Source organism: Mustelus asterias, chromosome 9 (genome assembly GCF_964213995.1).
Source record: "Mustelus asterias chromosome 9, sMusAst1.hap1.1, whole genome shotgun sequence".
NCBI classification, from domain to species: Eukaryota; Metazoa; Chordata; class Chondrichthyes; order Carcharhiniformes; family Triakidae; genus Mustelus; species Mustelus asterias.
In genome coordinates this window covers 69355973-69383778 of record NC_135809.1, presented here as the reverse complement: position 1 = coordinate 69383778, position 27806 = coordinate 69355973, and the positions used below count along the sequence as shown (strand labels likewise).

General features: G+C 52.1%; 1 protein-coding gene across 14 annotated transcripts in view; it reads right to left on the bottom strand.

The window, feature by feature from the left end:
- The window catches only part of pacsin3 (protein kinase C and casein kinase substrate in neurons 3), a 218393-nt gene that overhangs the window by 149280 nt on the left and 41307 nt on the right, over window positions 1–27806 (bottom strand). For 9 of the 14 annotated variants that reach the window (XM_078220329.1, XM_078220327.1, XM_078220340.1 and 6 more), the window contains 3 exons: window positions 4626–4716; window positions 1145–1301; window positions 541–776 (listed from right to left, as the gene is read on the bottom strand). In XM_078220329.1, the coding sequence (XP_078076455.1) occupies window positions 541–776; window positions 1145–1301; window positions 4626–4670 (438 nt within the window). In that variant the 5' untranslated portion in view covers window positions 4671–4716. Of the gene's footprint in view, window positions 1–540; window positions 777–1144; window positions 1302–4625; window positions 4717–12606; window positions 12629–27806 lie in introns of those variants that run through there. The other 5 variants (XM_078220334.1, XM_078220338.1, XM_078220336.1 and 2 more) reach the window with 2 other exon arrangements.

The following is a 27806-nucleotide window of genomic DNA, read 5'->3' as shown; positions in this document are numbered from 1 at the left end:
AGTGAGGGGGGAGACCGAGACGCCAGCCCAGCCAGCGAAGGGGGAGACCGAGACACTGGCCCAGCCAGTGAGGGGAGACATTAAGATACCGGCCCAACCAGTGAGGGGGGAGACCGAGACACTGGCCAGCCAGTGAGGGGAGACATTAAGATACCGGCCCAACCAGTGAGGGGGGAGACCGAGACGCCAGCCCAGCCAGCGAAGGGGGAGACCGAGACACTGGCCAGCCAGCGAGGGGGGAGACCGAGACACCAGCCCAGCCAGTGAGGGGGGAGACCGAGACACTGGCCAGCCAGCGAGGGGGGAGACCGAGACGCCAGCCCAGCCAGTGAGAGGGGAGACCGAGACGCCAGCCCAGCCAGTGAGGGGGGAGACCGAGACGCCAGCCCAGCCAGTGAGAGGGGAGACTGAGACACCGAGTGAGGGTGTTGATGAGGGTTTGGGATGGACTAACAGAGATGATCACTCCCTTGCACCATACAGTATCTGCTATTGAATGACAGATAATCTGAGATCCACATCACCCAATGACAGCCTCACCTCCTTCAGCTTCTTCAGCCATGGTTTCTGAGCTTTGTGAAACTCATCCTGGGCCTCTCTGCTCTCCTTGAAGCCCCCAATCAGCTGTTTGTGGAAGGCCTCCTTCTGCCATTGCTTCACTCGCTCAGAGTCGACAGCAGATAAATGGTTCTGTACCTCAAGGTGAAGCTCACTCAGTTTGTCTGCAGCTGTCATGAAAGCATGCCAAGCTTTCTCCAGAGTACCATACTGTGCGCCTGGGGGTGAAGGGCAGGAGAGCGAGATGGCGGGGGTGGGTGGGGTGAGGGTGAGGCGGAGGTCGGGGACGGAGAGAGAAGTGAAGCAGGGTGTTAGATGAAACATTTAAACACAGAAATATTTGCACAAGCCCCAACCCAGTGACCCCCAAACCTTGCGGTGGCAGGGGGGGGGGGGGGGGGGGTGGAATGACACGCAGTAACCCCTGCCTCTGCCCCAAGGGGATGCAGTGCCCCACTGGGGAGGGCAAAGTGCCGATGCTACTTTCCTTTCTGTGACGAAGAGTTGACAATATACCGACGGGAAGGATGGACTCATTGACTGTGCTCACTGGCTGAGTGGGCAGACTGCCCTAGCAGACTCCTACCCTTGTCGACCAAAGTTTTCCATTTCTGGGACCAGCTGGTCAGTTTCTGAGCATACTGCTTCTCAATACGGGCCCGTTCCTGGAAGCAGCTCAGCAGCTCATTGCAGAGACGGTGACCGTCATCAAACCGCTTCACCGTTCGCCTGTACTGTCCCGGCTACAAAGAGAGGAGAGACACTATGAGCAGAAATGAAACACAAAAACAGAGCGAGGAGAAACGTCACGCGGTCTCTGACAGGAGAAACGTCACGCGGTTTCTGACAGGAGAAACGTCACGCGGTCTCTGACAGGAGAAACGTCACGCGGTCTCTGACAGGAGAAACGTCACGCGGTCTCTGACAGGAGAAACGTCACGCGGTCTCTGACAGGAGAAACGTCACGCGGTCTCTGACAGGAGAAACGTCACGCGGTCTCTGACAGGAGAAACGTCACGCGGTCTCTGACAGGAGAAACGTCACGCGGTCTCTGACAGGAGAAACGTCACGCGGTCTCTGACAGGAGAAACGTCACGCGGTCTCTGACAGGAGAAACGTCACGCGGTCTCTGACAGGAGAAACGTCACGCGGTCTCTGACAGGAGAAACGTCACGCGGTCTCTGACAGGAGAAACGTCACGCGGTCTCTGACAGGAGAAACGTCACGCGGTCTCTGACAGGAGAAACGTCACGCGGTCTCTGACAGGAGAAACGTCACGCGGTCTCTGACAGGAGAAACGTCACGCGGTCTCTGACAGGAGAAACGTCACGCGGTCTCTGACAGGAGAAACGTCACGCGGTCTCTGACAGGAGAAACGTCACGCGGTCTCTGACAGGAGAAACGTCACGCGGTCTCTGACAGGAGAAACGTCACGCGGTCTCTGACAGGAGAAACGTCACGCGGTCTCTGACAGGAGAAACGTCACGCGGTCTCTGACAGGAGAAACGTCACGCGGTCTCTGACAGGAGAAACGTCACGCGGTCTCTGACAGGAGAAACGTCACGCGGTCTCTGACAGGAGAAACGTCACGCGGTCTCTGACAGGAGAAACGTCACGCGGTCTCTGACAGGAGAAACGTCACGCGGTCTCTGACAGGAGAAACGTCACGCGGTCTCTGACAGGAGAAACGTCACGCGGTCTCTGACAGGAGAAACGTCACGCGGTCTCTGACAGGAGAAACGTCACGCGGTCTCTGACAGGAGAAACGTCACGCGGTCTCTGACAGGAGAAACGTCACGCGGTCTCTGACAGGAGAAACGTCACGCGGTCTCTGACAGGAGAAACGTCACGCGGTCTCTGACAGGAGAAACGTCACGCGGTCTCTGACAGGAGAAACGTCACGCGGTCTCTGACAGGAGAAACGTCACGCGGTCTCTGACAGGAGAAACGTCACGCGGTCTCTGACAGGAGAAACGTCACGCGGTCTCTGACAGGAGAAACGTCACGCGGTCTCTGACAGGAGAAACGTCACGCGGTCTCTGACAGGAGAAACGTCACGCGGTCTCTGACAGGAGAAACGTCACGCGGTCTCTGACAGGAGAAACGTCACGCGGTCTCTGACAGGAGAAACGTCACGCGGTCTCTGACAGGAGAAACGTCACGCGGTCTCTGACAGGAGAAACGTCACGCGGTCTCTGACAGGAGAAACGTCACGCGGTCTCTGACAGGAGAAACGTCACGCGGTCTCTGACAGGAGAAACGTCACGCGGTCTCTGACAGGAGAAACGTCACGCGGTCTCTGACAGGAGAAACGTCACGCGGTCTCTGACAGGAGAAACGTCACGGGGTCTCTGACAGGAGAAACGTCACGGGGTCTCTGACAGGAGAAACGTCACGGGGTCTCTGACAGGAGAAACGTCACGGGGTCTCTGACAGGAGAAACGTCACGCGGTCTCTGACAGGAGAAACGTCACGCGGTCTCTGACAGGAGAAACGTCACGCGGTCTCTGACAGGAGAAACGTCACGCGGTCTCTGACAGGAGAAACGTCACGCGGTCTCTGACAGGAGAAACGTCACGCGGTCTCTGACAGGAGAAACGTCACGCGGTCTCTGACAGGAGAAACGTCACGCGGTCTCTGACAGGAGAAACGTCACGCGGTCTCTGACAGGAGAAACGTCACGCGGTCTCTGACAGGAGAAACGTCACGGGGTCTCTGACAGGAGAAACGTCACGGGGTCTCTGACAGGAGAAACGTCACGCGGTCTCTGACAGGAGAAACGTCACGCGGTCTCTGACAGGAGAAATGTCACGCGGTGCCACATGGCAGGTTGGTTAAGAAGGTTAAGGCTCATGGGATACAAGGAGAAGTGGCTAGATGGGTGGAGAACTGGCTTGGCCATAGGAGACAGAGGGTAGCGGTCGAAGGGTCTTTTTCTGGCTGGAGGTCTGTGACCAGTGGTGTTCCGCAGGGCTCTGTACTGGGGCCTCTGCTATTTGTGATATATATAAATGATTTGGAAGACGGTGTAACTGGTGTAATCAGCAAGTTTGCGGATGACACGAAGATGGCTGGACTTGCGGATAGGGAAAAGCATTATCGGGCAATACAGCAGGATATAGATAGGCTGAAAAATTGGGCGGAGAGGTGGCAGATGGAGTTTAATCCAGATAAATGCAAAGTGATGCATTTTGGAAGAAATAATGTAGGGAGGAGTTATACAATAAATGGCAGAGTCATCAGGAGTATAGAAACACAGAGGGACCTAGGTGTGCAAGTCCACAAATCCTTGAAGGTGGCAACACGGGTGGAGAAGGTGGTGAAGAAGGCATATGGTATGCTTGCCTTTATAGGACGGGGTATAGAGTATAAAAGCTGGAGTCTGATGTTGCAGCTGTATAGAACGCTGGTTAGGCCACATTTGGAGTACTGCGTCCAGTTCTGGTCACCGCACTACCAGAAGGACGTGGAGGCGTTAGAGAGAGTGCAGAGAAGGTTTACCAGGATGTTGCCCAGTATGGAGGGTCTTAGCTATGAGGAGAGATTGGGTAAACTGGGGTTGTTCTCCCTGGAAAGACGGAGAATGAGGGGAGATCTAATAGAGGTGTACAAGATTATGAAGGGGATAGATAGGGTGAATAGTGGGAAGCTTTTTCCCAGGTCGGAGGTGACGATCACGAGGGGTTATGGGCTCAAGGTGAGAGGGGCGAAGTATAACTCAGATATCAGAGGGACTTTTTTTACACAGAGAGTGTTGGGGGCCTGGAATGTGCTGCCAAGTAGGGTGGTGGAGGCAGGCACGCTGACATCGTTTAAGACTTACCCGGATAGTCACATGAGCAGCCTGGGAATGGAGGGATACAAACGATTGGTCTAATTGGACCAAGGAGCGGCACAGGCTTGGAGGGCCGAAGGGCCTGTTTCCTGTGCTGTACTGTTCTTTGTTCTTTGTTTGTTTGTCTCTGACAGGAGAAACGTCATGTGACAAGTTGGAGAAAGATGGCAGTGTTTGCATTTAGGGGCATGGTGGGGACATTGTGGTTGCGGGGTTCATGTATGTCACTGACCTCCCAGAAGCTCTTGGCTGTTTCATCTTCCCTTGCCACTGACATGGCTTGTGTTCCTTTGCAGCACAGAATTTTGGCGGCTTTTGTCCTGCTGAAGTAAGGAATACGTAATTAGTGGAGAAATGATGGGAGTTCACACAAACAGTTTGTCCTATCTGAGGGAGGGGCAGCTACAGTGTGGTGCGAGTAGCACGCGCCTGTCTTCCAATCGCCCAGTAAGAAGTCTAACAACACCAGGTTAAAGTCCAACAGGTTTATTTGGTAGCAAAAGCCACGAGCTTTCGGAACAGGCTGTCCCTTCATCAGGTGGGTGGGAGTTCTGATCACAAACAGGGCACAAAGACACAAACTCAATTTACATGAATAATGATTGGAATGTGAGCCTTTACAGCTAATCAAGTCTGAAAGGTACAGACAATGTGAGTGGAAGGAACATTACGCACAGGTTAAAGAGATGTGTATCGTCTCCAGACAGGACAGCTCGTGAGATTTTGCACATCCAGGCAAGATGTGGGGATTACAGATAGTGTGACATAAACCCAATATCCCGGTTGAGACCGTCCTCGTGTGTGCGGAACCTGGCTATCAGTTTCTGCTCAGCGACTCTGCGCTGTCGTGTGTCGTGAAGGCCGCCTTCCAATATTCCAATAGCCCTCCCAGAGCCACAGTGCAGAGAGATAGACATGGAGAGAAATGTGCAATTTCAGTTACTGAAGCTATAATTTCAGAAGCTGCTTGGAGCAAACCTTGCTTTAATAAATTACAGATTACACATGAAAACAGAACACATTTTGCACAATGGTGGAGTGAGCTTTGGGTGAATGGGAATCTGTTTGACCCTAGTCTGTGTGGATGAACAGAGATATCTTGGTGACCATTTACAGAAATCCATGGCATGTTAAAAGGTGATTGAAAACAGAGTTTTCACTTTGCTTTAACAATCTTTATAAAGCAAATAATCATGCCAGAACTTTATAAATCACTGGATTTGCCTCAGCTGAAATACTGTAGATAATTCTAGGCTCCAGGGAAGAAGTAAACACCTTAGAAAGATGCAGTTGATGTTAACCAGCACTTTGCTGCTGAAGATGGACTTCAGACGTGAAATTAGAAACGTTAAGACTGTTCTCCGAGGAACAGAGAAGATTAAGAGATGGTCTAATTGAGATTTTTTTAAGGTATGTTTTGGTAGCTTGGATGGGGAAAAACTATTCCTTCTGGTTAGTGGATCAATAATTTGAGGTCAGAGATTTAGTTTAATCGAATAAGATCCAAAGGTTGACGAGAGATTTATTTCCTAGAGTTGTCGGATTCTAGAAAACTCGAAATGAAATGCTGGTGAAACATTATTCTGTAATTTAAAAGGTACCCGAGTTCTGGACAAACATCAGGGATATGAGAAAATTATGATTACACTTTCAAATGGCCAGTATGGGCTGAAAGGCCTCCTGTGCAGTAAATTTCTAAGAGGACCGTTTGGTCACAATAGCAAAAAGGACGTGAAGGAAAGTGAACAATAGCAGAAAGATAGAAAGATGGAGACACAAAATCTGGAGCACTGGGTGAACAGGGCACTGAGAGGGCAGAATGGAGACAGTGACAAAGAGAATGAGAAACACAAAATACTGTTGTGATGGAAATCTGAATTATAAAACAAGAATACTACAAACACACAGCAACTGTGGAGAGACAAACTGAGTTAATGGGGGCGATTTTCCCAAAAGTGCTGAATTGGCGAGAAAACTGGTCCAGATCACGACTGTTTTTTCAGTACAACTTCAGACCCGAATCTCCGCACTCTCTGCAATGCAGAGGGCGCAATCATGAATATCATTAAATGCTCAGGGGGCAGGGCCTATTCACGCCAAAGAGCCTGAAATTGGCAGGATGAGCAGGAACCCGTGCATGCGCACATCGCTGGGAGATCACTGAAAAGACCTCCCAGCATCCAGATCACCGCCATCCAACACCCACAGACATCGCTGGCCTCATCGCTGGTCCCCACAACAACACCCCCCCACTCCCGCCACAGACATCGCTGCCCCCCCTCCCCATACAGACATCGCTGCCCCCCTCCCCATACAGACATCGCTGCCCCCCTCCCCATACAGACATCGCTGGCCCCCCTCCCCATACAGACATCGCTGCCCCCCTCCCCATACAGACATCGCTGGCCCCCCTCCCCATACAGACATCGCTGCCCCCCTCCCCATACAGACATCGCTGGCCCCCCCCCCCCATACAGACATCGCTGGCCCCCCCCCCCCATACAGACATCGCTGGCCCCCCCTCCCCATACAGACATCGCTGGCCCCCCCTCCCCATACAGACATCGCTGGCCCCCTTCCCCATACAGACATCGCTGGCCCCCTTCCCCATACAGACATCGCTGGCCCCCCCCCCCCATACAGACATCGCTGGCCCCCCCTCCCCATACAGACATCGCTGGCCCCCCTCCCCATACAGACATCGCTGGCCCCCCTCCCCATACAGACATCGCTGGCCCCCCTCCCCATACAGACATCGCTGGCCCCCCTCCCCATACAGACATCGCTGGCCCCCCCTCCCCATACAGACATCGCTGGCCCCCCCTCCCCATACAGACATCGCTGGCCCCCCTCCCCATACAGACATCGCTGGCCCCCCCTCCCCATACAGACATCGCTGGCCCCCCCTCCCCATACAGACATCGCTGGCCCCCCTCCCCATACAGACATCGCTGGCCCCCCTCCCCCATACAGACATCGCTGGCCCCCCTCCCCCATACAGACATCGCTGGCCCCCCTCCCCATACAGACATCGCTGGCCCCCCTCCCCATACAGACATCGCTGGCCCCCCCTCCCCATACAGACATCGCTGGCCCCCCCTCCCCATACAGACATCGCTGGCCCCCCTCCCCATACAGACATCGCTGGCCCCCCCCCCCCATACAGACATCGCTGGCCCCCCTCCCCATACAGACATCGCTGGCCCCCCTCCCCATACAGACATCGCTGGCCCCCCTCCCCATACAGACATCGCTGGCCCCCCTCCCCATACAGACATCGCTGGCCCCCCCCCCCCATACAGACATCGCTGGCCCCCCCTCCCCATACAGACATCGCTGGCCCCCCTCCCCATACAGACATCGCTGGCCCCCCCTCCCCATACAGACATCGCTGGCCCCCCCTCCCCATACAGACATCGCTGGCCCCCCTCCCCATACAGACATCGCTGGCCTCATTGCTGACTCCCACTACCTCCCCACAGACATCACTGGCCCCCACAACCCTCCCTCCTCCACAGACATCGCTGGCCCCCCTCCCCATACAGACATCGCTGCCCCCCCCCCCATACAGACATCGCTGCCCCCCCCCCCCATACAGACATCGCTGCCCCCCCCCCCATACAGACATCGCTGCCCCCCTCCCCATACAGACATCGCTGCCCCCCCCCCCATACAGACATCGCTGGCCCCCCCCCCCATACAGACATCGCTGGCCCCCCTCCCCATACAGACATCGCTGGCCCCCCCCCCCATACAGACATCGCTGGTCCCCCCCCCATACAGACATCGCTGGTCCCCCCCCCATACAGACATCGCTGGTCCCCCCCCCATACAGACATCGCTGGTCCCCCCCCCATACAGACATCGCTGGTCCCCCCCCCATACAGACATCGCTGGCCCCCCCCCCCATACAGACATCGCTGCCCCCCCCCCCATACAGACATCGCTGGCCCCCCCCCCCATACAGACATCGCTGGCCCCCCCCCCCATACAGACATCGCTGCCCCCCCCCCCATACAGACATCGCTGGCCCCCCCCCCCCCCATACAGACATCGCTGGCCTCCACAACCCCCTTACATACATCACAGCCCCCCACCCCCCTTCCCCCCCGCCACACGCAGACATGGCTGCCCGCTCACCCCATGCTCACATAGATCCGGATAATGTGGGTACCCCCTTCCTTCAACCCTTGAACATACTGACCTCACTGCTGCCTTGCAGAGAACTTGCGTTATGCTGGCATGCACACCCCCAGCTCGTGAGCATTCCCTCTCTTGAGTGGAGCCTTGAGTATTGCACCCACCCCCCGCCCCCACCCCGCCCCCCGTCCCCGCCGGACACAGCAGCTTATCAATTAGGAGCCCTGGGTATTGCACCCGCCCCCCGCCCCCCCCCGGACACAGCAGCCTATCGATTAGGAGCCCTGGGTATTGCACCCGCCCCCCGCCCGCCTCCCGCCCCCCCCCCGGACACAGCAGCTTATCGATTAGGAGCCCTGGGTATTGCACCCGCCCCCCGCCCCCCCCCGGACACAGCAGCCTATCGATTAGGAGCCCTGGGTATTGCACCCCTCCTTGGACACAGCAGCCTATTGAATGGCAGCCAATCAGCACCCTGAGGGATGTATGACACTCAACTGAAAAAAGCCTTCAAAATCTCTCAAGTATTTGTTGCCGACGGGCCCTTGACCGGCCGCACTCACTGCACCTGCACCCCCCTAATAAGCCAGAGCTGTATATACGCTGCAGGAATGGGCACCTAGCCAGTAAGGCCACGAAGATATCTGCGCAGAAACCTGCACCCAGATTTTCAGAGGCAGACCAGGAGCACCTGCTAGATGCCGTGGAGGATAGGCGTCATCGTCTGCTCCCCGGCCAAGGGGTGCATCTGCCACAGCGTTGTGGGAGGATTGGAAGAAGTGGTGAATGCCAGGAGCCTGACACCGTGCTCTGGCCAGCAGTGTCGAAAAAAACTGTACAACCTTCTTCAAGCAGCAAGGGTGAGTGAGCATCCCACTTGGAACCCCGTACATGGTTTGCATGGATCTGCTTAGACACCTGAAGGAATCCCTTCCCGTTACCCCTCAACGAGCACCCTTCAATGGTAACCATTTTCCCAAAACTGTCAGCACAATGCCCGAGACACAGGCACGCATTGGACACCATGCGCTTCAATATGTTAACGCTTGCTATCCACCTTATGTTCCAACAGGAGAAAACCATTCACAACATACGTGAAACTGCACAGACTGATGGTGGTGTGCGTGACCTGCAGCAGCTGACCAGCATTGAAGAGCGTTCCATGGAGCTGGCAGGGGGTGATGGGGCTTCCAGAATGGTGATGGAGAGCCAGGTCGGCGTCCAGCATGCAAGTGAGCAGAAGCGCACCCTCAACCTAGGTCCGCCTCGAAGTAAGTGCGACGCTACATAAAATGTTTTGCCTCCCTTCCCCTGATGGGTGTTTGTTATTGCAGCTCTGGACCCAGAGGAACCCGGCCCTTCAGGTGTTGGCGCCACCCGTTGCTCTGGAGAAAACTGCTCACAACCCCCTGGATGACACCTCGGAGGGAGGCATTGAAGAATCCTCCAAGGGCAGCACCACTGAAGTGCCACCAGCATGTACCACACAACCCACCAACACAGAGACTATCACCACGGTGGGTACCTTTAGTGTTGAGGCTTCTGGGTCACGAACTGGTGAGCACATCACAGACACTGATGCACATCGGGTGAAGGTGGGCACATCTGAGGGCTCGGGCACACGGAGCTCTGCCGGAGGCCAGGATTCAGCTGTCCCCAAGCCAGTTGCTGGGCCTCTGGGTTTGTTTCTCCCAAAGCTGGTGGAGATGCATCAGGAAACCCAGGGAGTTGTGGAAGGGCTGTCAGCAACCACACTGCGACTGCAAGGCTGTTTAGAGGAGTCCAACAGAGTGCTGTTGTAGGAGGTGGTGCCAACACAGCGTGCAAACTAGGCCAACACTGCAAAGGATGGCGACCGCAGTGGAAAGCCTGGCTCCGGGTCTGTCCTCATGGGTGACAGGGTCCAGCCCATCCTGGAGACACAAGGGGCCATGGGCGAGTGTGTTTCATACGTCTAGGAGGCACACCATTCAATGGCCACTGCTGGCCATGGCTGGGACTCTCGCTGGCATTCTGGAGACACAGCAAGCTGTGACTGTGAGCCTCAACAACTTAGCCCAGGCTCAGAGGGCTACTGCTGAGGGGCTCCAGAGCCTGGCTTGCTCACAGAATGCTGTAGCGGAGAGGCTCCGGAGCTTGGCCCAGCCTCAGAGGGCCAGGGCTGAGGGATCACACATCATGGGGCAGGCGTATCTAGGCCTCCAGGACTGGCAGAGCCAGGTGATGCCGGAGCTTCTGGAGCTCAGTGCAGTTACCCTGGCTCCCATGCAGTGTCCCCGGGGCCTCTGGGCACCCTAAGGGAGGAGGAAGTGCTTGAGTCCATGCCGGGGCCTTCCAACCAGGAGATCCCAGATGTCCTGAGACCTTCTGATTCTCCCCTTCCTCACACCGGGGCATCTCAGGGCCAGCGAGATGAACAGGGTGGCACCGAAACAGCGGCATTCACAAGTCAGCTGGGGCCCTCCAGGTCCCGGCCACCAAGGAGACATCCGCCAAGGGCATCACAGGCAACAGGCCATGCATCACAGCTGGACACCGCCACCTCCGATGTGCATGGTGCTGTCTGTTGTGCCTTGGAGACTCAGCCACATGTTAGAGTGCCTGCCTTACCTTCCCCAACATCCACCAGACCTTTGGTGCAAGTGCACCTGCCGCCCACCCTCCCCCCCCGTTGGCCGAAAAACATGTGTCCCCAACCCTTACAGCTACGTGGGCCAGGGTGGCAGCGTGCACTCGGAGTACAGGTCGGAGTCAGACTTGAATGGCACCAGGGGCAGGATCCCAGTGAGCACAACAGCAAGTCATCATCATCCTCCAGCCTTCAACCAAGACTCACAACCATTACCAGCCCAGGCACATTAACAGGGTCGGATGTTTCTGGGGGATAGGGTGGTGGGATGACAGGAGCAAGGGAAGGGTGATGTGGTGGTTTGAGGGCCAGGTTGGTTTGGAGGTTGAATAGGGGCTGCGCTTGCTCCTGGGGTGTGGTGGATGTTTGGTGGTTGCAGCCCCCTCACTGCACAGCACCAGCTAGGTGAAGCGGGCTGCAATCAAGGCTTCCCTAGCTGCCCTTCCCTGCCGGACACCTGCCGTTGCCGCCCGCTGTACTTCCTCCGGCTCTTCATATGGCGGGACATGCAACTTGCCCCTCGTCCCTCCTCCTGCTCCAGCTGGTCTCCCGCTGCTGGGGAATGTTGTGCAGAACGCAGCAAACTATGATGATGTATGAAGCATGCATTGGAGGGCCCCCCCGTGAGCGGTCCAAGCAGCAGAAACAGCATTTTAAGCAGGCCAATGCACCGCTCTACGATGGACCAGGTGGAGCATGGGCCTCGTTGTAACGGGTCTCCACCTCGGTCTTGGGCCTCTGCACAGGCGTCATCAGCCATGGTCTTAGTGGGTATCCTTTGTCACCCAATAGCCATCTTTGAAGACCAGCCTGGGCTGGTCTTCAAAGAGCCCACGGATGTCCGACTGCCTCAGGACAAAGCTGTCATGCGCACTTCCTGGATGGCGTGCATCGACCTCCATGATCCGCATGAGATGGTCACAGACCATTTGAACGTTCAGGGAGTGGAACCCCTTCCTGTTTAGAAATTGCTGCGGTCCTGCATGTGGGGCTCGCAAGGTGATGTGTGTCCCGTCCACTGCTCCCTGTACATTCGACATTCCTGCAATGGCAGTGAAGCCGAGAGCCTGGGCCTTCTGCTGTGCAAGACCCACATCGGAATTTACGTACTGCCCTGCCCGGGATTACAGGGCATCTGTGACCTGCCGCACACATCTGTGCATGGAGGCCTGGGAGATCCCAAATAAGTCTCCACTGGGTGCCTGAAATGAGCCGGAGGCGTAAACATTCAGGGCAGCCGTCACCTTCACGTCAACAGGGAGTGGGTGGCCGCCACTCACGTGAGGTGTCAGGTGTGCGAGCACCTCACAAAGGTGACGCACCGTGGTCTTGGAGAGACGGCACATCTCCTCCGATAGGGCCTCGAATGAATTGCGGGGCCTGTACCTCCTGGCCTTGGCACCCTCTGCCTTCTGTGTACCCTCTTGGGAGCCTGCTCACCCACCTTCTGTCCCTTAGCGGCAGCCCCCTGACCTCCTTCCTAAGGGACTGGTAGTAGCTGCTCTTGAGGTGGTCTCTCCACGCCCGCCACTTCCTGAGCCACCTCCACCTCTGCTGCCACCATGATGACCAGCGCCAAATCGATCAGTCCAAGATCCATCTGCACAGTGGGGTTTGGAAAGAGCATAGAATGACGGATTATTATCATTGGCTGCATAGATCCAGCACCACCCCAATCCCTCACTTGGGCCAATACCCCCACTTGTGGGTGCTAGCAACACCACACAATCCATGGTGCCATGCATGACCTGATTAGGGTTGTGTGAGATTCCCATCATAACATGCTGGCACAGATTATGCAGATCGGTGTGCAGCCGTGGGTAATGCGCACTCTTGAGCCATTGCTATGTGTAATAACTGCAGCATCCGTTACAGGCATGTGTGGCTGGTCCGTGTCACAGGGCAGGGCAGGGACAGACTGCCAATCAGCACCAGATGTGCCCAGTGACAGCAGATTCCACACAGTCCATTCTAAACCTCTGCACCCCGGCCTGGAGCAGCAGCTGCTTCATCCAGTGAGGCCTCAGTCAGCACATGGTGCACTCCCCCCCCACCCCGGAACACCAGCACTTAGTCGAGTCCCTGAACACACCCTGTGGCAAGACAATGCCACTGCACCTGAGCAGGACTCCTTGAGGGTACCTCCCACACTGAGCTACAGCACTACCCTCAAGGGAAAGGCTGAGCAGGACTCCTTCACAGAACCTCACCCAGAGAGCTCTGAGAAAATAGAAGTTACCCCCCTCCCCCGCCACCCACCCACCCCACCCCAGATATCACTGGTCCACGGGCCAGCACCTGAAGACAGCAAGAGGAAGCCCACCAGGTATCTCCAGGGCCTGCTGCAACATCCCCACACTCCGCTAGCAGCACTTACCTCCTCACACCAGTTCAAGGCTGCCACGCGAGGTTGAAACTTTTATATACTTACTCTGATTCACACCAAAGTGACATCACACCAAAGAGGTGGGAGATGCAAACATGGGCGGAGATTGCCATGTGGATCCTGATAATCATGATGTGGAGATGCCGGCGTTGGACTGGGGTAAGCACAGTAAGAAGTCTCACAACACCAGGTTAAAGTCCAACAGGTTTATTTGGTAGCAAATACCATAAGCTGAATGCTCACGGGCATTCAGCCTTGGATCTTCAGGTAAGCGTTCTCCAAGGCGGCCTTCACGACACACGACAGCGCAGAGCCACTGAGCAGAAACTGATAGCCAAGTTTCGTACACATGAGGACGGTCTAAACCGGGATGTTGGGTTTATGTCACATTATCAGTAACCCCCACAGCTTGACTCCTGGACTTGCACAATTTCACAAGCTGTACTGTCTGGAGACAATACACATCTCTTTAACCTGTGTTGAATGCTCCCTCCACCCACATTGTCTGTGCATTTAAGACCTGGCTGGCTGTAGAGATTTGCATTCTAATCAGTATTCTGTAATTTGATTTCTGTGTCTGTGCCCTGTTTGAGAACAGAGACCACTCCATCTGACGAAGGAGCATTGCACGGAAAGCTTATGGTATTTGCTACCAAATAAACCTGTTGGACTTTAACCTGGTGTTGTGAGACTTCTTACGATCCTGATAATGGCATGCTCAGGTAAGCTAAGTAATGCAAATCAGCGCAGTGCCGGCCGTGCCCCCCATCCTCACCCCAAATATAAACCCCCCCATCCTCACCCTGAATATAAACCCCCCCATCCTCACCCCAAATACAAACACCCCCATCCTCACCCCAAATATAAACCCCCCCTTCCTCACCCTGAATATAAACCCCCCATCCTCACCCCAAATATAAACCCCCCCCTTCCTCACCCCAAATATAAACCCCCCCATCCTCACCCCAAATATAAACCCCCCCATCCTCACCGCAAATATAAACCCCCCCATCCTCACCAAATATAAACCCCCCATCCTCACCCCAAATATAAAGCCCCCCATCCTCACCCCAAATATAAAGCCCCCCATCCTCACCCCAAATATAAACCCCCCCATCCTCACCCCAAATATATACCCCCCCTTCCTCACCCCGAATATAAACCACCCACGCTCACCCCAAATATAAACCTCCCATCCTCACCCCAAATATAAACCCCCCATCCTCACCCCAAATATAAACCACCCATGCTCACCCCAAATATAAACCCCCCATCCTCACCCCAAATATAAACCCCCCATCCTCACCCTGAATATAAACCCCCCCATCCTCACCCCAAATATAACCCCCCCATCCTCACCCAATATAAACCCCCCCATCCTCACCCCAAATATAAACCACCCATGCTCACCCCAAATATAAACCCCCCATCCTCACCCCAAATATAAACCCCCTATCCTCACCCTGAATATAAACCCCCCCATCCTCACCCCAAATATAACCCCCCCCATCCTCACCCCAAATATAAACCCCCCATCCTCACCCTGAATATAAACCCCCCCATCCTCACCCCAAATATAAACCCCCCATCCTCACCCCAAATATAAACCACCCCCTTCCTCACCCCAAATATAAACCCCCCATCCTCATCCTGAATATAAACCCCCCCATCCTCACCCCAAATATAAACCCCCCCCATCCTCACCCCAAATATAAACCCCCCATCCTCACCCCAAATATAAACCACCCCTTCCTCACCCCAAATATAACCCCCCCCATGCTCACCCCAAATATAAACCCCCCATCCTCACCCAGAATATAACCCCCCCCATGCTCACCCAGAATATAAACCCCCCATCCTCACCCAGAATATAAACCCCCCCATGCTCACCCCAAATATAAACCCCCCCATCCTCACCCCAAATATAACCCCCCCCATGCTCACCCCAAATATAAACCCCCCCCATGCTCACCCCAAATATAACCCCCCCCCATTCTCATCCTGAATATAAACCCTCCCCCCGCCCCCTCAATCCTCACCCGGAATATGAACACCATCCCCTTTGATTGAATGTTCTGATGCGTACACACTGCAGTTTGATAGAGGGACAGTGTTACCTTGACTTGGTCTTGTGGACAGCCCTCTGACAAAGTGACCTCCTTTACTGACTGGATGTGCAGCTACTCAGCAAGAAACAGGAGAGGGATTGACCATCACTTCAGGGATTACAATTGACCAGATAGCCCCCTGACTGAAACCAAAAGAGAAAATGCTGGAAAATCTCAGCAGCTCTGGCAGCATCTATAAGGAGAGAAAAGTGCTGACGTTTCGAGTCCAGATGACCCTTTGTCAGAGCTAAAAGGCATAGAGAATGGGTGATATTTATAAATCCTGTTGGAGAGAAGAGCAGTACTTCTTCAGGGTGTTTTTTTAGCCCCCGACTGAATGGAAAAACAAAAGCAAGAGGCCACAATGTCTGATGTGGGCAGCTAAATCTCTCAGGAGATGCCCGTTAGAGTGGCTGTTCGGCAAGACTCACCTTGTTATCCACACAAAACAAGTCGTACCGTCACTCTCCCCTCAGACACACAGAGGGACCCTCTCCAGTGATCCTTCCTTTTAATTCCCCGTTTCCAGCTTTGCTTTTGTTGGCACTCTTCCAGATGAGAATCCTGCTCCCCACACCCAGTGCCAAGTATCTATTGGCACGGTGCCCAGTGCTGGGCACTTCCCCATCACATGTTTATTGCCAGGGGGACCACCTTGTTATTGTCGCACGTTAACAGGGAGAGATGGAGCTCTGATTGGTGCCCACTGGGAATAACACCAAGATCCTCCCACAGCCAGACATAGTGCGAGTGCAAATAGATGTAAACTGGCTGGGATTGAGCTTGAAGGACAGAATGCTGCACTGCAGTGTGTGTCTACAGGAGGGATACACATACTCGGCCATCAGTGAGCTCAAGCTCAGGAAAGCATGCAGAGAATCCAACGTCAAAATCTCAGCATAACCACTGAGTTAGTGAGGTCACCTGATCAAAGATAAAGACAAATTACTGCGGATGCTGGAATCTGAAACAGGAATAGAAAATGCTGGAAAATCTCAGCAGGTCAGTCAGCATCTGTGGAGAGAGAATAGAACCAATGTTTTGCCAATGAAGTCAGCTCTGACAGAGTCATTCAGGCTCAAAACATGAGCTCTGTTCTCTCTCTACCAATGCTGTCAGATCTGCTGAGATTTTCCAGCATTTTGTGTTTTAGTTTCACTGCCTCAAAATCATTCCAAACTGCAAACTGCAATCAACATGTCCACTAATTAACTAGATTTCCTGGATTGGGAAAATGTCTGAGCAAATCACAGCGGTGAATAATGACCAGACTGAAGAACACCTGATTCTGCTGTAAAGAGTTAGGCAGAAGGCTCAAGTGCAGGACCTCGAAGGTAGTGATTTCTGGACTACTACCAGTGCCACGTGCTGGAGAGAGTAGGAATAGGAAGATTAGGCTGATGAATGTGTGCCTTGAGAGCTGGTGCAGGGATTTAGATTTTTGGATCATTGGGTCTCTTCTGGGGAAGGGCTGATCTGTTCAAACGGGGTGGGTTACACCCGAACTGGAGGGAGACTAATATCCTGATGGAGAAATTTGCTTGAGCCACTCGGGAGGGTTTAAACCAGTTTGGCAGGGGGGTGGGACCCAAAGTAGTAGGGAGACCAAAGAGAAGGTTGAGGATAGCACAGAAGTGAAAGAGAACACATTAATTAGTAAAGGCAGTGTCAGTCATCCTAGTATCAGACAGATCAGGCAAAAGCAAGACAGAGAGTAAGGGAGGTCCAGATTAAACTGCACTTATTTCAATGCAAGAGGCCTGATGGGCAAGGCAGATGAACTCAGGGCATGGATGGGTACGTGGGACTGGGATATTATAGCAATTACTGAAACATGGCTAAGGGAAGGATAGGACTGGCAGTTCAATGTTCCAGGGTACAGATACTATAGGAAAGATAGAACAGGAGGTAAGAGAGGAGGGAGAGTTGCACTTTTGAGCAAGGGAAACATCATGGCAGTACTGAGAGGGGATATATCCGAGGGTTCGCCCACTGAGTCTATATGGGTTGAACTGAGAAATAAGGGGAAAATCACTTTGATAGAGTTGTATCATAGGCCCCCAAATTGTTGGCGGGAAATTGAGGAGCAAATATGTAAGGAGATTTACAGACAGCTCCAAGAAAAATAGGGTGGTAATAGTAGGGGATTTCAACTTTCCCAATATTGACTGGGACAGCCATAGTATTAGAGGGTTGGATGGAGAGAAATTTGTTGAGTGTATTCAGAAGGAATTTCTCATTCAGTATGTGGATGGCCCCACTAGAGAGGGGGTAAAACGTCCCCTTGGGAAATAAGGAAGGGCAGGTGACAGAAGTGTTAGTGAGGGATCACATTGGGACCAGTGACCATAATTTCATTAGTAAGTGTAGGGAAGCTGGTAAAAGAGATGGAGGAGTAGCATTGTTAATCAAGGATAGTTTAACGGCTGCGGAAAGGCACTTCGAGGGGGATCTGCACACTGAGGTAATATGGGCTGAGGTTAGAAATAGGAAAGGAGCGGTGACGTTGTTAGGAGTTTACTATAGGCCCCCAAATAGTAATAGAGATGTGGAGGAAGAAATTGCTAAGCAGATTATGGATATGTGTGGGGGTCACAGGGTAGTTGTCATGGGGGACTTTAACTTTCCAAATATTGATTGGAACCTTTGTAGGTCAAATAGTTCGGATGGGGCAGTTTTTGTGCAGTGTGTGTAGGAGGGTTTCCTGACACAATATGTGGATAGGCCGACAAGAGGTGAGGCCACATTGGATTTGGTACTGGGAAATGAACCAGGCCAAGTGTTAGATTTGGTTGTGGGAGAGCACTTTGGAGATAGTGACCACAATTCGGTGTCTATTGTTATTGCAATGGAGAGGGATAGGGCTGTATGGCAGGGCAAGGTTTACAATTGGGGGAGAGGTAATTATGATGCGATTAGGCAAGAATTAGGGGGGATACAATGGGAACAGAAACTGTCAGGGAAAGGCACTAATGAAAAGTGGAACATTTTCCAAGGAACAAATACTGGTGTCCTTGAAAGGTATGTCCCTGTCAGGCAGGGAGGAAATGGCCGAGTGAGGGAACCATGGTTCACGAAAGAGGTGGAATGTCTTGTGAAAAGGAAGAGGGAAGCTTATGTAGGGATGAGGAAACAAGGTTCAGGTGGCTCGATTGAGGGTTACAAGTTAGCAAGGAATGAGCTGAAAAAGGGGCTTAGGAGAGCTAGGAGGGGCATGAGAAGTCCTTGACGGGTCGGATCAAGGAAAACCCCAAGGCTTTTTACTCTTATGTGAGGAATAAAAGAATGACCAGGTGAGGTTAGGGCCGGTCAAGGACAGTAGTGGGAACTTGTGTATGGAGTCAGTAGAGATAGGCGAGGTGATGAATTAATACTTTTCTTCAGTGTTCACCAAGGAGAGGGGCCATGTTTTTGAGGTAGAGAAGGTGTTACAGGCTAATAGGCTGGAGGAAATAGATGTTCGGAGGGAGGATGTCCTGGCAGTTTTGAATAAACTGAAGGTCGATAAGTCCCCTGGGCCTGATGAAATGTATCCTAGGATTCTTTGGGAGGCAAGGGATGAGATTGCAGAGCCTTTGGCTTTGATCTTTGGGTCCTCACTGTCCACGGGGATGGTGCCAGAGGACTGGAGAATGGCGAATGTTGTTCCTCTGTTTAAGAAAGGGAATAGAAATGACCCTGGTAATTATAGACCGGTTAGTCTTACTTTGGTGGTTGGTAAATTAATGGAAAAGGTCCTTAGGGATGGGATTTACGACCATTTAGAAAGATGCAGATTAATCCGGGATAGTCAGCACGGATTCATGAAGGGCAGGTCGTGCCTCACAAATTTGATAGAATTTTTTGAGGAGGTAACTAAGTGTGTTGATGAAGGTAGGGCAGTTGATGTCATATACATGGATTTTAGTGAGGCATTTGATAAGGTCCCCCATGGTCGGCTTATGATGAAAGTGAGGAGGTGTGGAATAGAGGGAAAGTTGGCCGATTGGATAGGTAACTGGCTGTCTGATCGAAGACAGAGGGTGGTGGTGGATGGAAAATTTTCAGACTGGAGGCACGTTGCTAGCGGGGTGCCGCAGGGATCAGTGCTTGGTCCTCTGCTCTTTGTGATTTTTACTAATGACTTAGAGGAGGGGGCTGAAGGGTGGATCAGTAAATTTGCTGATGACACCAAGATTGGTAGAGTAGTGGATGAGGTGGAGGGCTGTTGTAGGCTGCAAAGAGACATAGATAGGATGCAAAGCTGAGCTGAAAAATGGCAAATGGAGTTTAACCCTGATAAACATGAGGTGATTCATTTTGGTAGGACTAATTTAAATGTGGATTACAGGGTCAAAGGTAGGGTTCTGAAGACTGTGGAGGAACAGAGAGATCTTGGAGTCTATATCCACAGATCTCTAAAGGTTGCCACTCAAGTGGATAGAGCTGTGAAGAAGGCCGATAGTGTGTTAGCTTTTATTAACAGGGGGTTGGAGTTTAAGAGCCGTGGGATTATGCTGCAACTGTACAGGACCTTGGTGAGACCACATTTGGAATATTGTGTGCAGTTCTGGTCACCTCACTATAAGAAGGATGTGGAAGTGCTGGAAAGAGTGCAGAGGAGATTTACCAGGATGCTGCCTGGTTTGGAGGGTAGGTCTTATGAGGAAAGGTTGAGGGAGCTAGGGCTGTTCTCTCTGGAGCGGAGGAGGCTGAGGGGAGACTTAATAGAGGTTTATAAGATGATGAAGGGGATAGATAGAGTGAACGTTCAAAGACTATTTCCTCGGGTAGATGGAGCTATTACAAGGAGGCATAACTATAGGGTTCATGGTGGGAGATGTAGGAAGGATATCAGAGGTAGGTTCTTTACGCAGAGAGTGGTTAGGGTGTGGAATGGACTGCCTGCAGTGATAGTGGAGTCAGACACTTTAGGAACATTTAAGCGGTTATTGGATAGGCACATGGAGCACACCAGGATGATAGGGAGTGGGATAGCTTGATCTTGGTTTCAGATAAAGCTCAGCACAACATCGTGGGCCGAAGGGCCTGTTCTGTGCTGTACTGTTCTATTCATAGCTATGGAGAATGATAGTTCTGGCCCAAAAGTTAAAATTCTAAATTGGGGCAAGGCCAATTTTGATGGTATCAGGCAGGAACATTCAAAAGCTAATTGGGGGAGTGTGTGGGAAAGCAAAGGGATGTCTGGTAAGTGGGAGGCTTTCAAAAGTGTGTTAACCAGGGTTCAGGGCAAGCACATTCCTCTTCGAGTGAAGGGCAAAGCTGGTAGGAGTAGGGGACCCTGGATGACTCACGATATTGAGGCCCTGATCAAGAAGAAGGAGGAGGCACATGACATGCATAGGCAGCTGGGATCAAGTGAATCCCTTGAAGAGTATAGAGGGTGTAAGAATAGAGTTAAGAGAGAAATCAGGAGTGCAAAAAGGGGATACGAGATTGTTTTGGCAGATAAGGCAAAGGAGAATCCAAAGAGCTTCTACAAATACATAAAGGGCAAAAGAGTAACTCGGGAGAGAGTAGGGCCTCTTAAGGATCAACAAGGTCATCTATGTGCGGATCCACAAGAGATGGGTAAGATCCTAAATGAACATTTCTCATCAGTATTCAATGTTGAGAAAAGCATGTGTGTTAGGGAACTTGGGGAAATAAATTGTGATGTCTTGAGGAGTGTACATATAACAGAGAAAGGGGTGCTGGAAGATTTAAAGCGCATCAAGGTAGATAAATCCCCGGAACCTGAAGAAGTGTATCCCAGGACCCTCTGGGAGGCTAGGGAGGAAATTGCGGGTCCACTAGCAGAGATATTTGAATCATCGATAGTCACAGGTGAGGTGCCTGAAGATTGGAGGGTGGCAAATGTTGTGCCTTTGTTTAAGAAGGGCTGTAGGGAAAAGTCTGGGTACTACAGGCCGGTGAGCCTCACATCTGAGGTGAGTAAGTTGTTGGTAGGTATTTTGAGAGACAGGATCTACAGGCATTCAGAGATGCAAGTATTGATTAGGGACAGTCAGCATGGCTTTGTGAGTGGAAAATCATGTCTCACAAATTTGATTGAGTTTTATGAAGGAGTAACCAAGAAGGTAGATGAGGGCAGTGCAGTCGATGTTGTCTACATGGACTTTAACAAGGCCTTTGACAAGGTACCACATGGTAGGTTGTTGCACAAGGTTAAATCTCAAGGGATCCAGGGTGAGGTAGCTAAATGGATACAAAATTGGCTTGATAACAGAAGAGGGTGGTTGTAGAGGGTTGTTTTTCAAACTGGAGGCCTGTGACCAGTGGTGTGCCTCAGGGATTGGTGCTGGATCCACTGTGATTTGTCATTTATATCAATGATTTGGATGAGAATTTAGTAGACATGGTTAGTAAGTTTGCAGATGACACCAAGATTGGTAGCATAGTGGACAGTGAAGAAGGTTATCTAGGATTGCAACGGGATCTTGATCAATTGGGCCAATGGGCTGACGAATGGCAGATGGAGTTTAATTTAGACAAATGCGAGGTGATGCATTTTGGTAGGTTGAACCAGGGCAGGACTTACTCAGTTAATGGTAGGGCATTGGGGAGAGTTACAGAACAAAGAGACCCAGGTGTACAGGTTGATAGCTCCTTGAAAGTGGAGTCACAGGTGGACAGAATGGTGAAGAAGGCATTCGGTATGATTGGTTTCATTGGTCAGAACATTGAATACTAAGAGTTGAGAATTGTTGAAATTGAACAAGACATTGGTAAGGCCACACTTGGATTACTGTGTACAGTTCTGGTCACCCTGTATAGAAAGGATATTATTAAACTAGAAAGAGTGCAAGAAACATTTACTAGGATGCTACCAGGACTTGATGGTTTGAGTTATAAGGAGAGGCTGGATACACTCGGACTTTTTTCTCTGGAGCGTAGGAGGCTGAGGGGTGATCTTATAGAGGTCTATAAAATAATGAGGGGCACAGATCAGCTAGATAGTCAATATCTTTTCCCAAAGGTAGGGGAGTCCAAAACTTAGAGGGAATAGGTTTAAGGGAAGGGGAGAGACACAAAAGGGTCCAGAGGGGCAATTTTTTCACACAGAGGGTGGTGAGTGTCTGGAACAAGCTGCCAGAGGTAGTAGTAGAGATGGGTACAATTTTGTCTTTTAAAAATGTTTAGACAGTTACATGGGTATGATGGGTATAGAGGGGTATTGGCCAAATGCAGGCAATTGGGACTAGCTTAGAGGTTAAACAAAGGGCCGGCATGGACAAGTTGGGCCAAAGGGCCTGTTTCCATGGTGTAAACCTCTAATACACCCTGACTCTATAACAACTACCCAGAATAGGCTGTTAAGGGAGAATGAGGAGATGATAGACAAGAGCTATCATCAGGTAGTCACACCAGGGCCACGGCTGGAGGCCAAATGGGTGAAGGCCAGGAAGGGTAATGCTCGGGTGATTGAGAGCACCCCAGTGGATGTGCCCCTACACAACAAGTACTCCTGCCTGAGTACTGCTGGGGGGGACAGCCCGCCTGGGGGAAGCAGCAGTGGCAGTGTCTCTGGAGTGGAGTCCAGCCCTGTAACTCAGAGGGCTAAGGAAAAGAGGAGGAAGGCGGTATTAATCGGGGACTCGACAGCAAGGGGGTTGGACAGGTGTTTTTGCAGAGGCAGGCGGGAGTCCCGGATGGTGGTCTGCCTCCCTGGGGCTGGGATCCAGGATGTCACTGGTCGACTTCCAGAAATCCTGAGCTGGGAGGGAGAGGAGCCAGAGGTAGCGGTACATATTGGCACCGCTGATGTGGGAAGGAAGGGGGAAGGGTCATGAAAAGAGAGTGTAGGGAATTAGGGATTGTAACACTGATTAAGAGGAAGAGAGGGTTGTATGAAATGTACAGGCAGCAAGGAACAGATCAGGTGCTCGAGGAGTATAAAAAGTGCAAGAAGCTACGTAAGAGGGAAATCAGGAGGGCTAAAAGAAGACATGAGGTTGCTTTGGCAGACAGAGTGAAGGAAAATCCAAAGAGCTTCTATAGGTATGTTAGGAGCAAAAGGATAGTGAGGGATAAAATTGTCCTCTTGAAGACCAGAGTGGTAGACTGTGTATGGAACCAAAAGAAATGGGGGAGATACTAAATGGTTTTTTTGCATCCGTACTTACTGAGGAAACGGGCATGGAGTCTACGGAAATAGGGCAAACAGGTAGGGAGGTCATGGAACCTTTACAGATTAAAGGGGAGGAGGTGCTTGCTGTCTTGAGGCAAATCAGAGTGGATAAATCCCCAGGACCGGACAGGCTATTCCCACGGACCTTGAGGGAAGCTAGTGTTGAACTTGCAGGGGCCCTGGCAGACATATTTAAAATGTCAGTATTCACGGGGGAGGCGCCAGATGATTGGAGGGTGGCTCATGTTGTTCCGTTGTTTAAAAAAGGCTTCAAAAGAAATCCGGGAAATTATAGGCCAGTAAGTTTGACGTCGGTGGTGGGCAAGTTATTGGAAGATGTGATAAGGGATAGGATCTACAAATATTTGGATAGACAGGGACTCATTAGGGAGAGTCAACATGGCTTTGTGCGTGGTAGGTCATGTTTGACCAATCTATTAGAGTTTTTCGAGGAGGTTACCAGGAAAGTGGATGAAGGGAAGGCGGTGGATGTTGTCTACCTGGATTTCAGCAAGGCCTTTGACAAGGTCCCTCATGGGAGGTTAGTTAGGAAGGTTCAGTCGCTCGGTATACATGGGGAGGTAATAAATTGGATTAGACACTGGCTCAATGGAAGAAGCCAGAGAGTGGTTGTGGAGGATTGCTTCTCTGAGTGGAGGCCTGTGACTAGTGGTGTACCGCAGGGATCGGTGTTGGGTCCATTGTTGTTTGTCATCTATATCAATGATCTGGATGATAATGTGGTAAATTGGATCAGCAAGTTTGCTGATGATACAAAGATTGGAGGTGTAGTGGACAGTGAGGAAGGTTTTCAAAGCTTGCAGAGGGATTTGGACCAACTCGAAAAATAGGCTGAAAAATGGCAAATGGAAGTTAATGCAGACAAGTGTGAGATAGAACATCGAAAAGCTACAGCACAATCAGGCCCTTCGGCCCACAAGTTGCGCCGAACAATTTCCTTACCTCCTAGGCTCATCTATAACCCTCTATCTTACTAACCTCCATGAACCTATCCAAAAGTCTCTTAAAAGACTCAATCGAATCCGCTTCCACCACCACTTTGGAAGGACAAACCAAAGCAGAACGTACAGGGTAACTGGTAGGACTCTGAAGAGTGCAGTTGAACAGAGGGATCTGGGAATACAGGTACAAAATTCCCTAAAAGTGACATCACAGGTGGATAGGGTTGTAAAGAGTGCCTTTGGTACATTGGCCTTTATAAATCGGAGTATCGAGTATAAAAGTTGGAGTGTTATGGTAAGGTTATATAATGATGTGGAGATGCCGGCATTGGACAGGTTGAAATAAACCTGTTGGACTTTAACCTGGTGTTGTTAAAACTCTTCCAAGGTTATATAAGGCATTGGTGAGGCCGAATTTAGAGTATTGTGTACAGTTTTGGTCACCTAGTTACAGGAAGGATGTAAATAAGGTTGAAAGAGTGCAGAGAAGGTTCACAAGGATGTTGCCGGGACTTGAGAAGCTGAGTTACAGAGAGAGATTGAATAGGTTGGGACTTTATTCCCTGGAGCGTAGAAGATTGAGGGGAGATTTGATAGAGGTGATTGATAGGGAGATTTTGATGGGTATAGATAGAGTGAATGCAAGCAGGCTTTTTCCACTGAGGCTCGGGGAGAAAAAAACCCGAGGGCATGGGTTAAGGGTGAAAGGAGAAAAGTTTAAAGGGAATATTAGGGGGGGCTTCTTCACGCAGAGAGTGGTGGGTGTGTGGAATGAGCTGCTGGATAAAGTGTTTAACTTTAAGAAAAACTTGGACGGGTTGATGGATGAGAGGGGTGTGGAGGGATATGGTCCAAGTGCAGGTCAGTGGGACTCGGCAAAAAATGGTTCGGCACAGACAAGAAGGGCCAAAAGACCTGTTTCTGAGCTGTAATTTTCTATGGTTCTATGTTCTATGGCAGTGTTTCTGTGTGACCCAGTGCAAGGGGGCTAGGGCAGTGTTCCAGTGTGAGGGGGGCAAGGGCAGCTTTCCAGTGTGACCCAGTGCCAAGGGAGGGGGGGGGGTGGCGACAGCAGCATACCAGTGTGATGCAGTGCAAGGCAAGGGCAGCATTCGTGTGTGATGTGGTGCAAGGGGGCGAGGGCAGCATTCCAGTTTGACACAGTGTGAGGGGCAGCATTTCAGTGTGATGCAGTGTGAGGGGCAGCATTCCAGTGTGATGCAGTGCGAGGGGCAGCATTCCAGTGTGATGCAGTGCGAGGTGAGGGCAGGTTCCAGTGTGACACAGTGTGAGATGGGGGTGGGCAGCATTCCAGTGTGCTGCAGTGCGAGGGGTCCAGGGTCCAGGGCACTGTTCCAGTGTGATGCAGTGTGGGGGGGCGAGGGGCGAGGGCAGCTTTCCAGTGTGATGCAGTGTGAGGCGAGGACAGCATTCCAGTGTGATGCAGTGCATCGGGGGGGGGGGGGTCTGGCAAGGACAATGTTCCAGTTTGACACAGTGTGAGGTGGGCGAGGGCAGCATTCCACTTTGATGCAGGGTGAGGCAAGGGCAGCGTTCCAGTGTGATGCAGTGCGAGGTGTCGAAAGTGTTCCAGTGTGACGCAGTGCGAGGTGGGGCAATGGCAGCATTCCAGTGTGATGCAGTGCAAGGCAAGGCAGAGGGGGGAGGGGAGGGGGGCAGGGCAGCATTCCAGTGTGACGCAGTGCAAGGGGGCAAGGGCAGTGTTCCAATGTGACGCTGTGTGAGGGGGGGGGACGTGAGCATTGTTGCAGTGTGATGCAGTGTGAGAGGGGTAGCATTCCAGTGTTACGCAGTGTGAGGGGGGAACATTCAAGTAATGAGGGGCACAGATCAGCGAGATAGTCAATATCTTTTCCCAAAGGCAGGGGAGTCTAAAACTAGAGGGCATAGGTTTAAGGTGAGAGGGGAGAGATACAAAAGTGCCCAGAGGAGCAATGTTTTCACCCAGAGGGTGGTGAGTGTCTGGAACAAGCTGCCAGAGGTAGCAGTAGAGACGGGTACAATTTTGTCTTTCAAAAAGCATTTAGACAGTTACATGGGTACGATGGGTATACAGGGATATGGGCCAAATGCAGGCAATTGGGATTAGTTTAGGGGGTTTAAAAAAAAGGGCGGCATGGACAAGTTGTTTCCATGTTGTAAACCTCTATGACTCTGTGATGGCCGTGTTCAAGTGTGACACAGTATGAGGGGGTGGACACTGTTCCGATGTGATGCAGTGTGAGACGAGGGCAGAGTTCCAGTGTGACGAAGTGTGAGAAAGTGTGTTCCAGTGTGGTGCAGTGCAAGGAGGGCAGTGTTGCAGTGTGATGCAGTGAGAGGGGCCAAGGGCAGAGTTCCACTGTGATGCAGTCCGGAGGGTAGTATTGCAGTGCAAGGGAGGTGCAGCGTTCTGTTGTGATGCAGTGCGAGGCTATAGCTGTTTTCCAGTGTGATGCAGTGCGAGGGAGGTGAGAGCAACATTCCAATGTAATGCAGTGCAAGGAGGGCGAGGGCAGCGTTCCAGAGCGCCCAGTGTGATGCAATGAAGCGAGGGCAGCATTCAGTGTGATGCAGTGCGAGTGGAGGGGGGGCGAGGGCAGCGTTCCAGTGTGACGCAGTGCAAGGAGGGTGAGGGCGTTTCAGTGTGATGCAGTGCGAGGGGGGGCAGCGTTCCAGTGTGACACGGTGAAAGGGAGCGAGGGAAACGTTCCAGTGTGATGCAGTGCAAAGGGACAAGCGCAACATTCCAGTGTGACGCAATATGAGGCAAGAGCAGTGTTCAGGTGTGATGCAGTGTGAGGAGGGCAGCATTCCAGTGTGGTGCAGTGCAGGGAGGTGAGAGCAGCACTCCTGTGAGATGCATTGCGAGGAGGCAAGGGCAGCGACCAGTGTGACGCAGTGCGAGGGGGTCGAGGCAGCATTCCAGTGTGACACAGTGCGAGGAGGGCAGAGTTCCAGTGTGACACAGAGTGAGGCAAGGGCAGCGCTCCAGTGTGATGCAGTATGAGGCAGGGGCAGTGATCCAGTGTGATGCAGTATGAGGCAGGGGCAGTG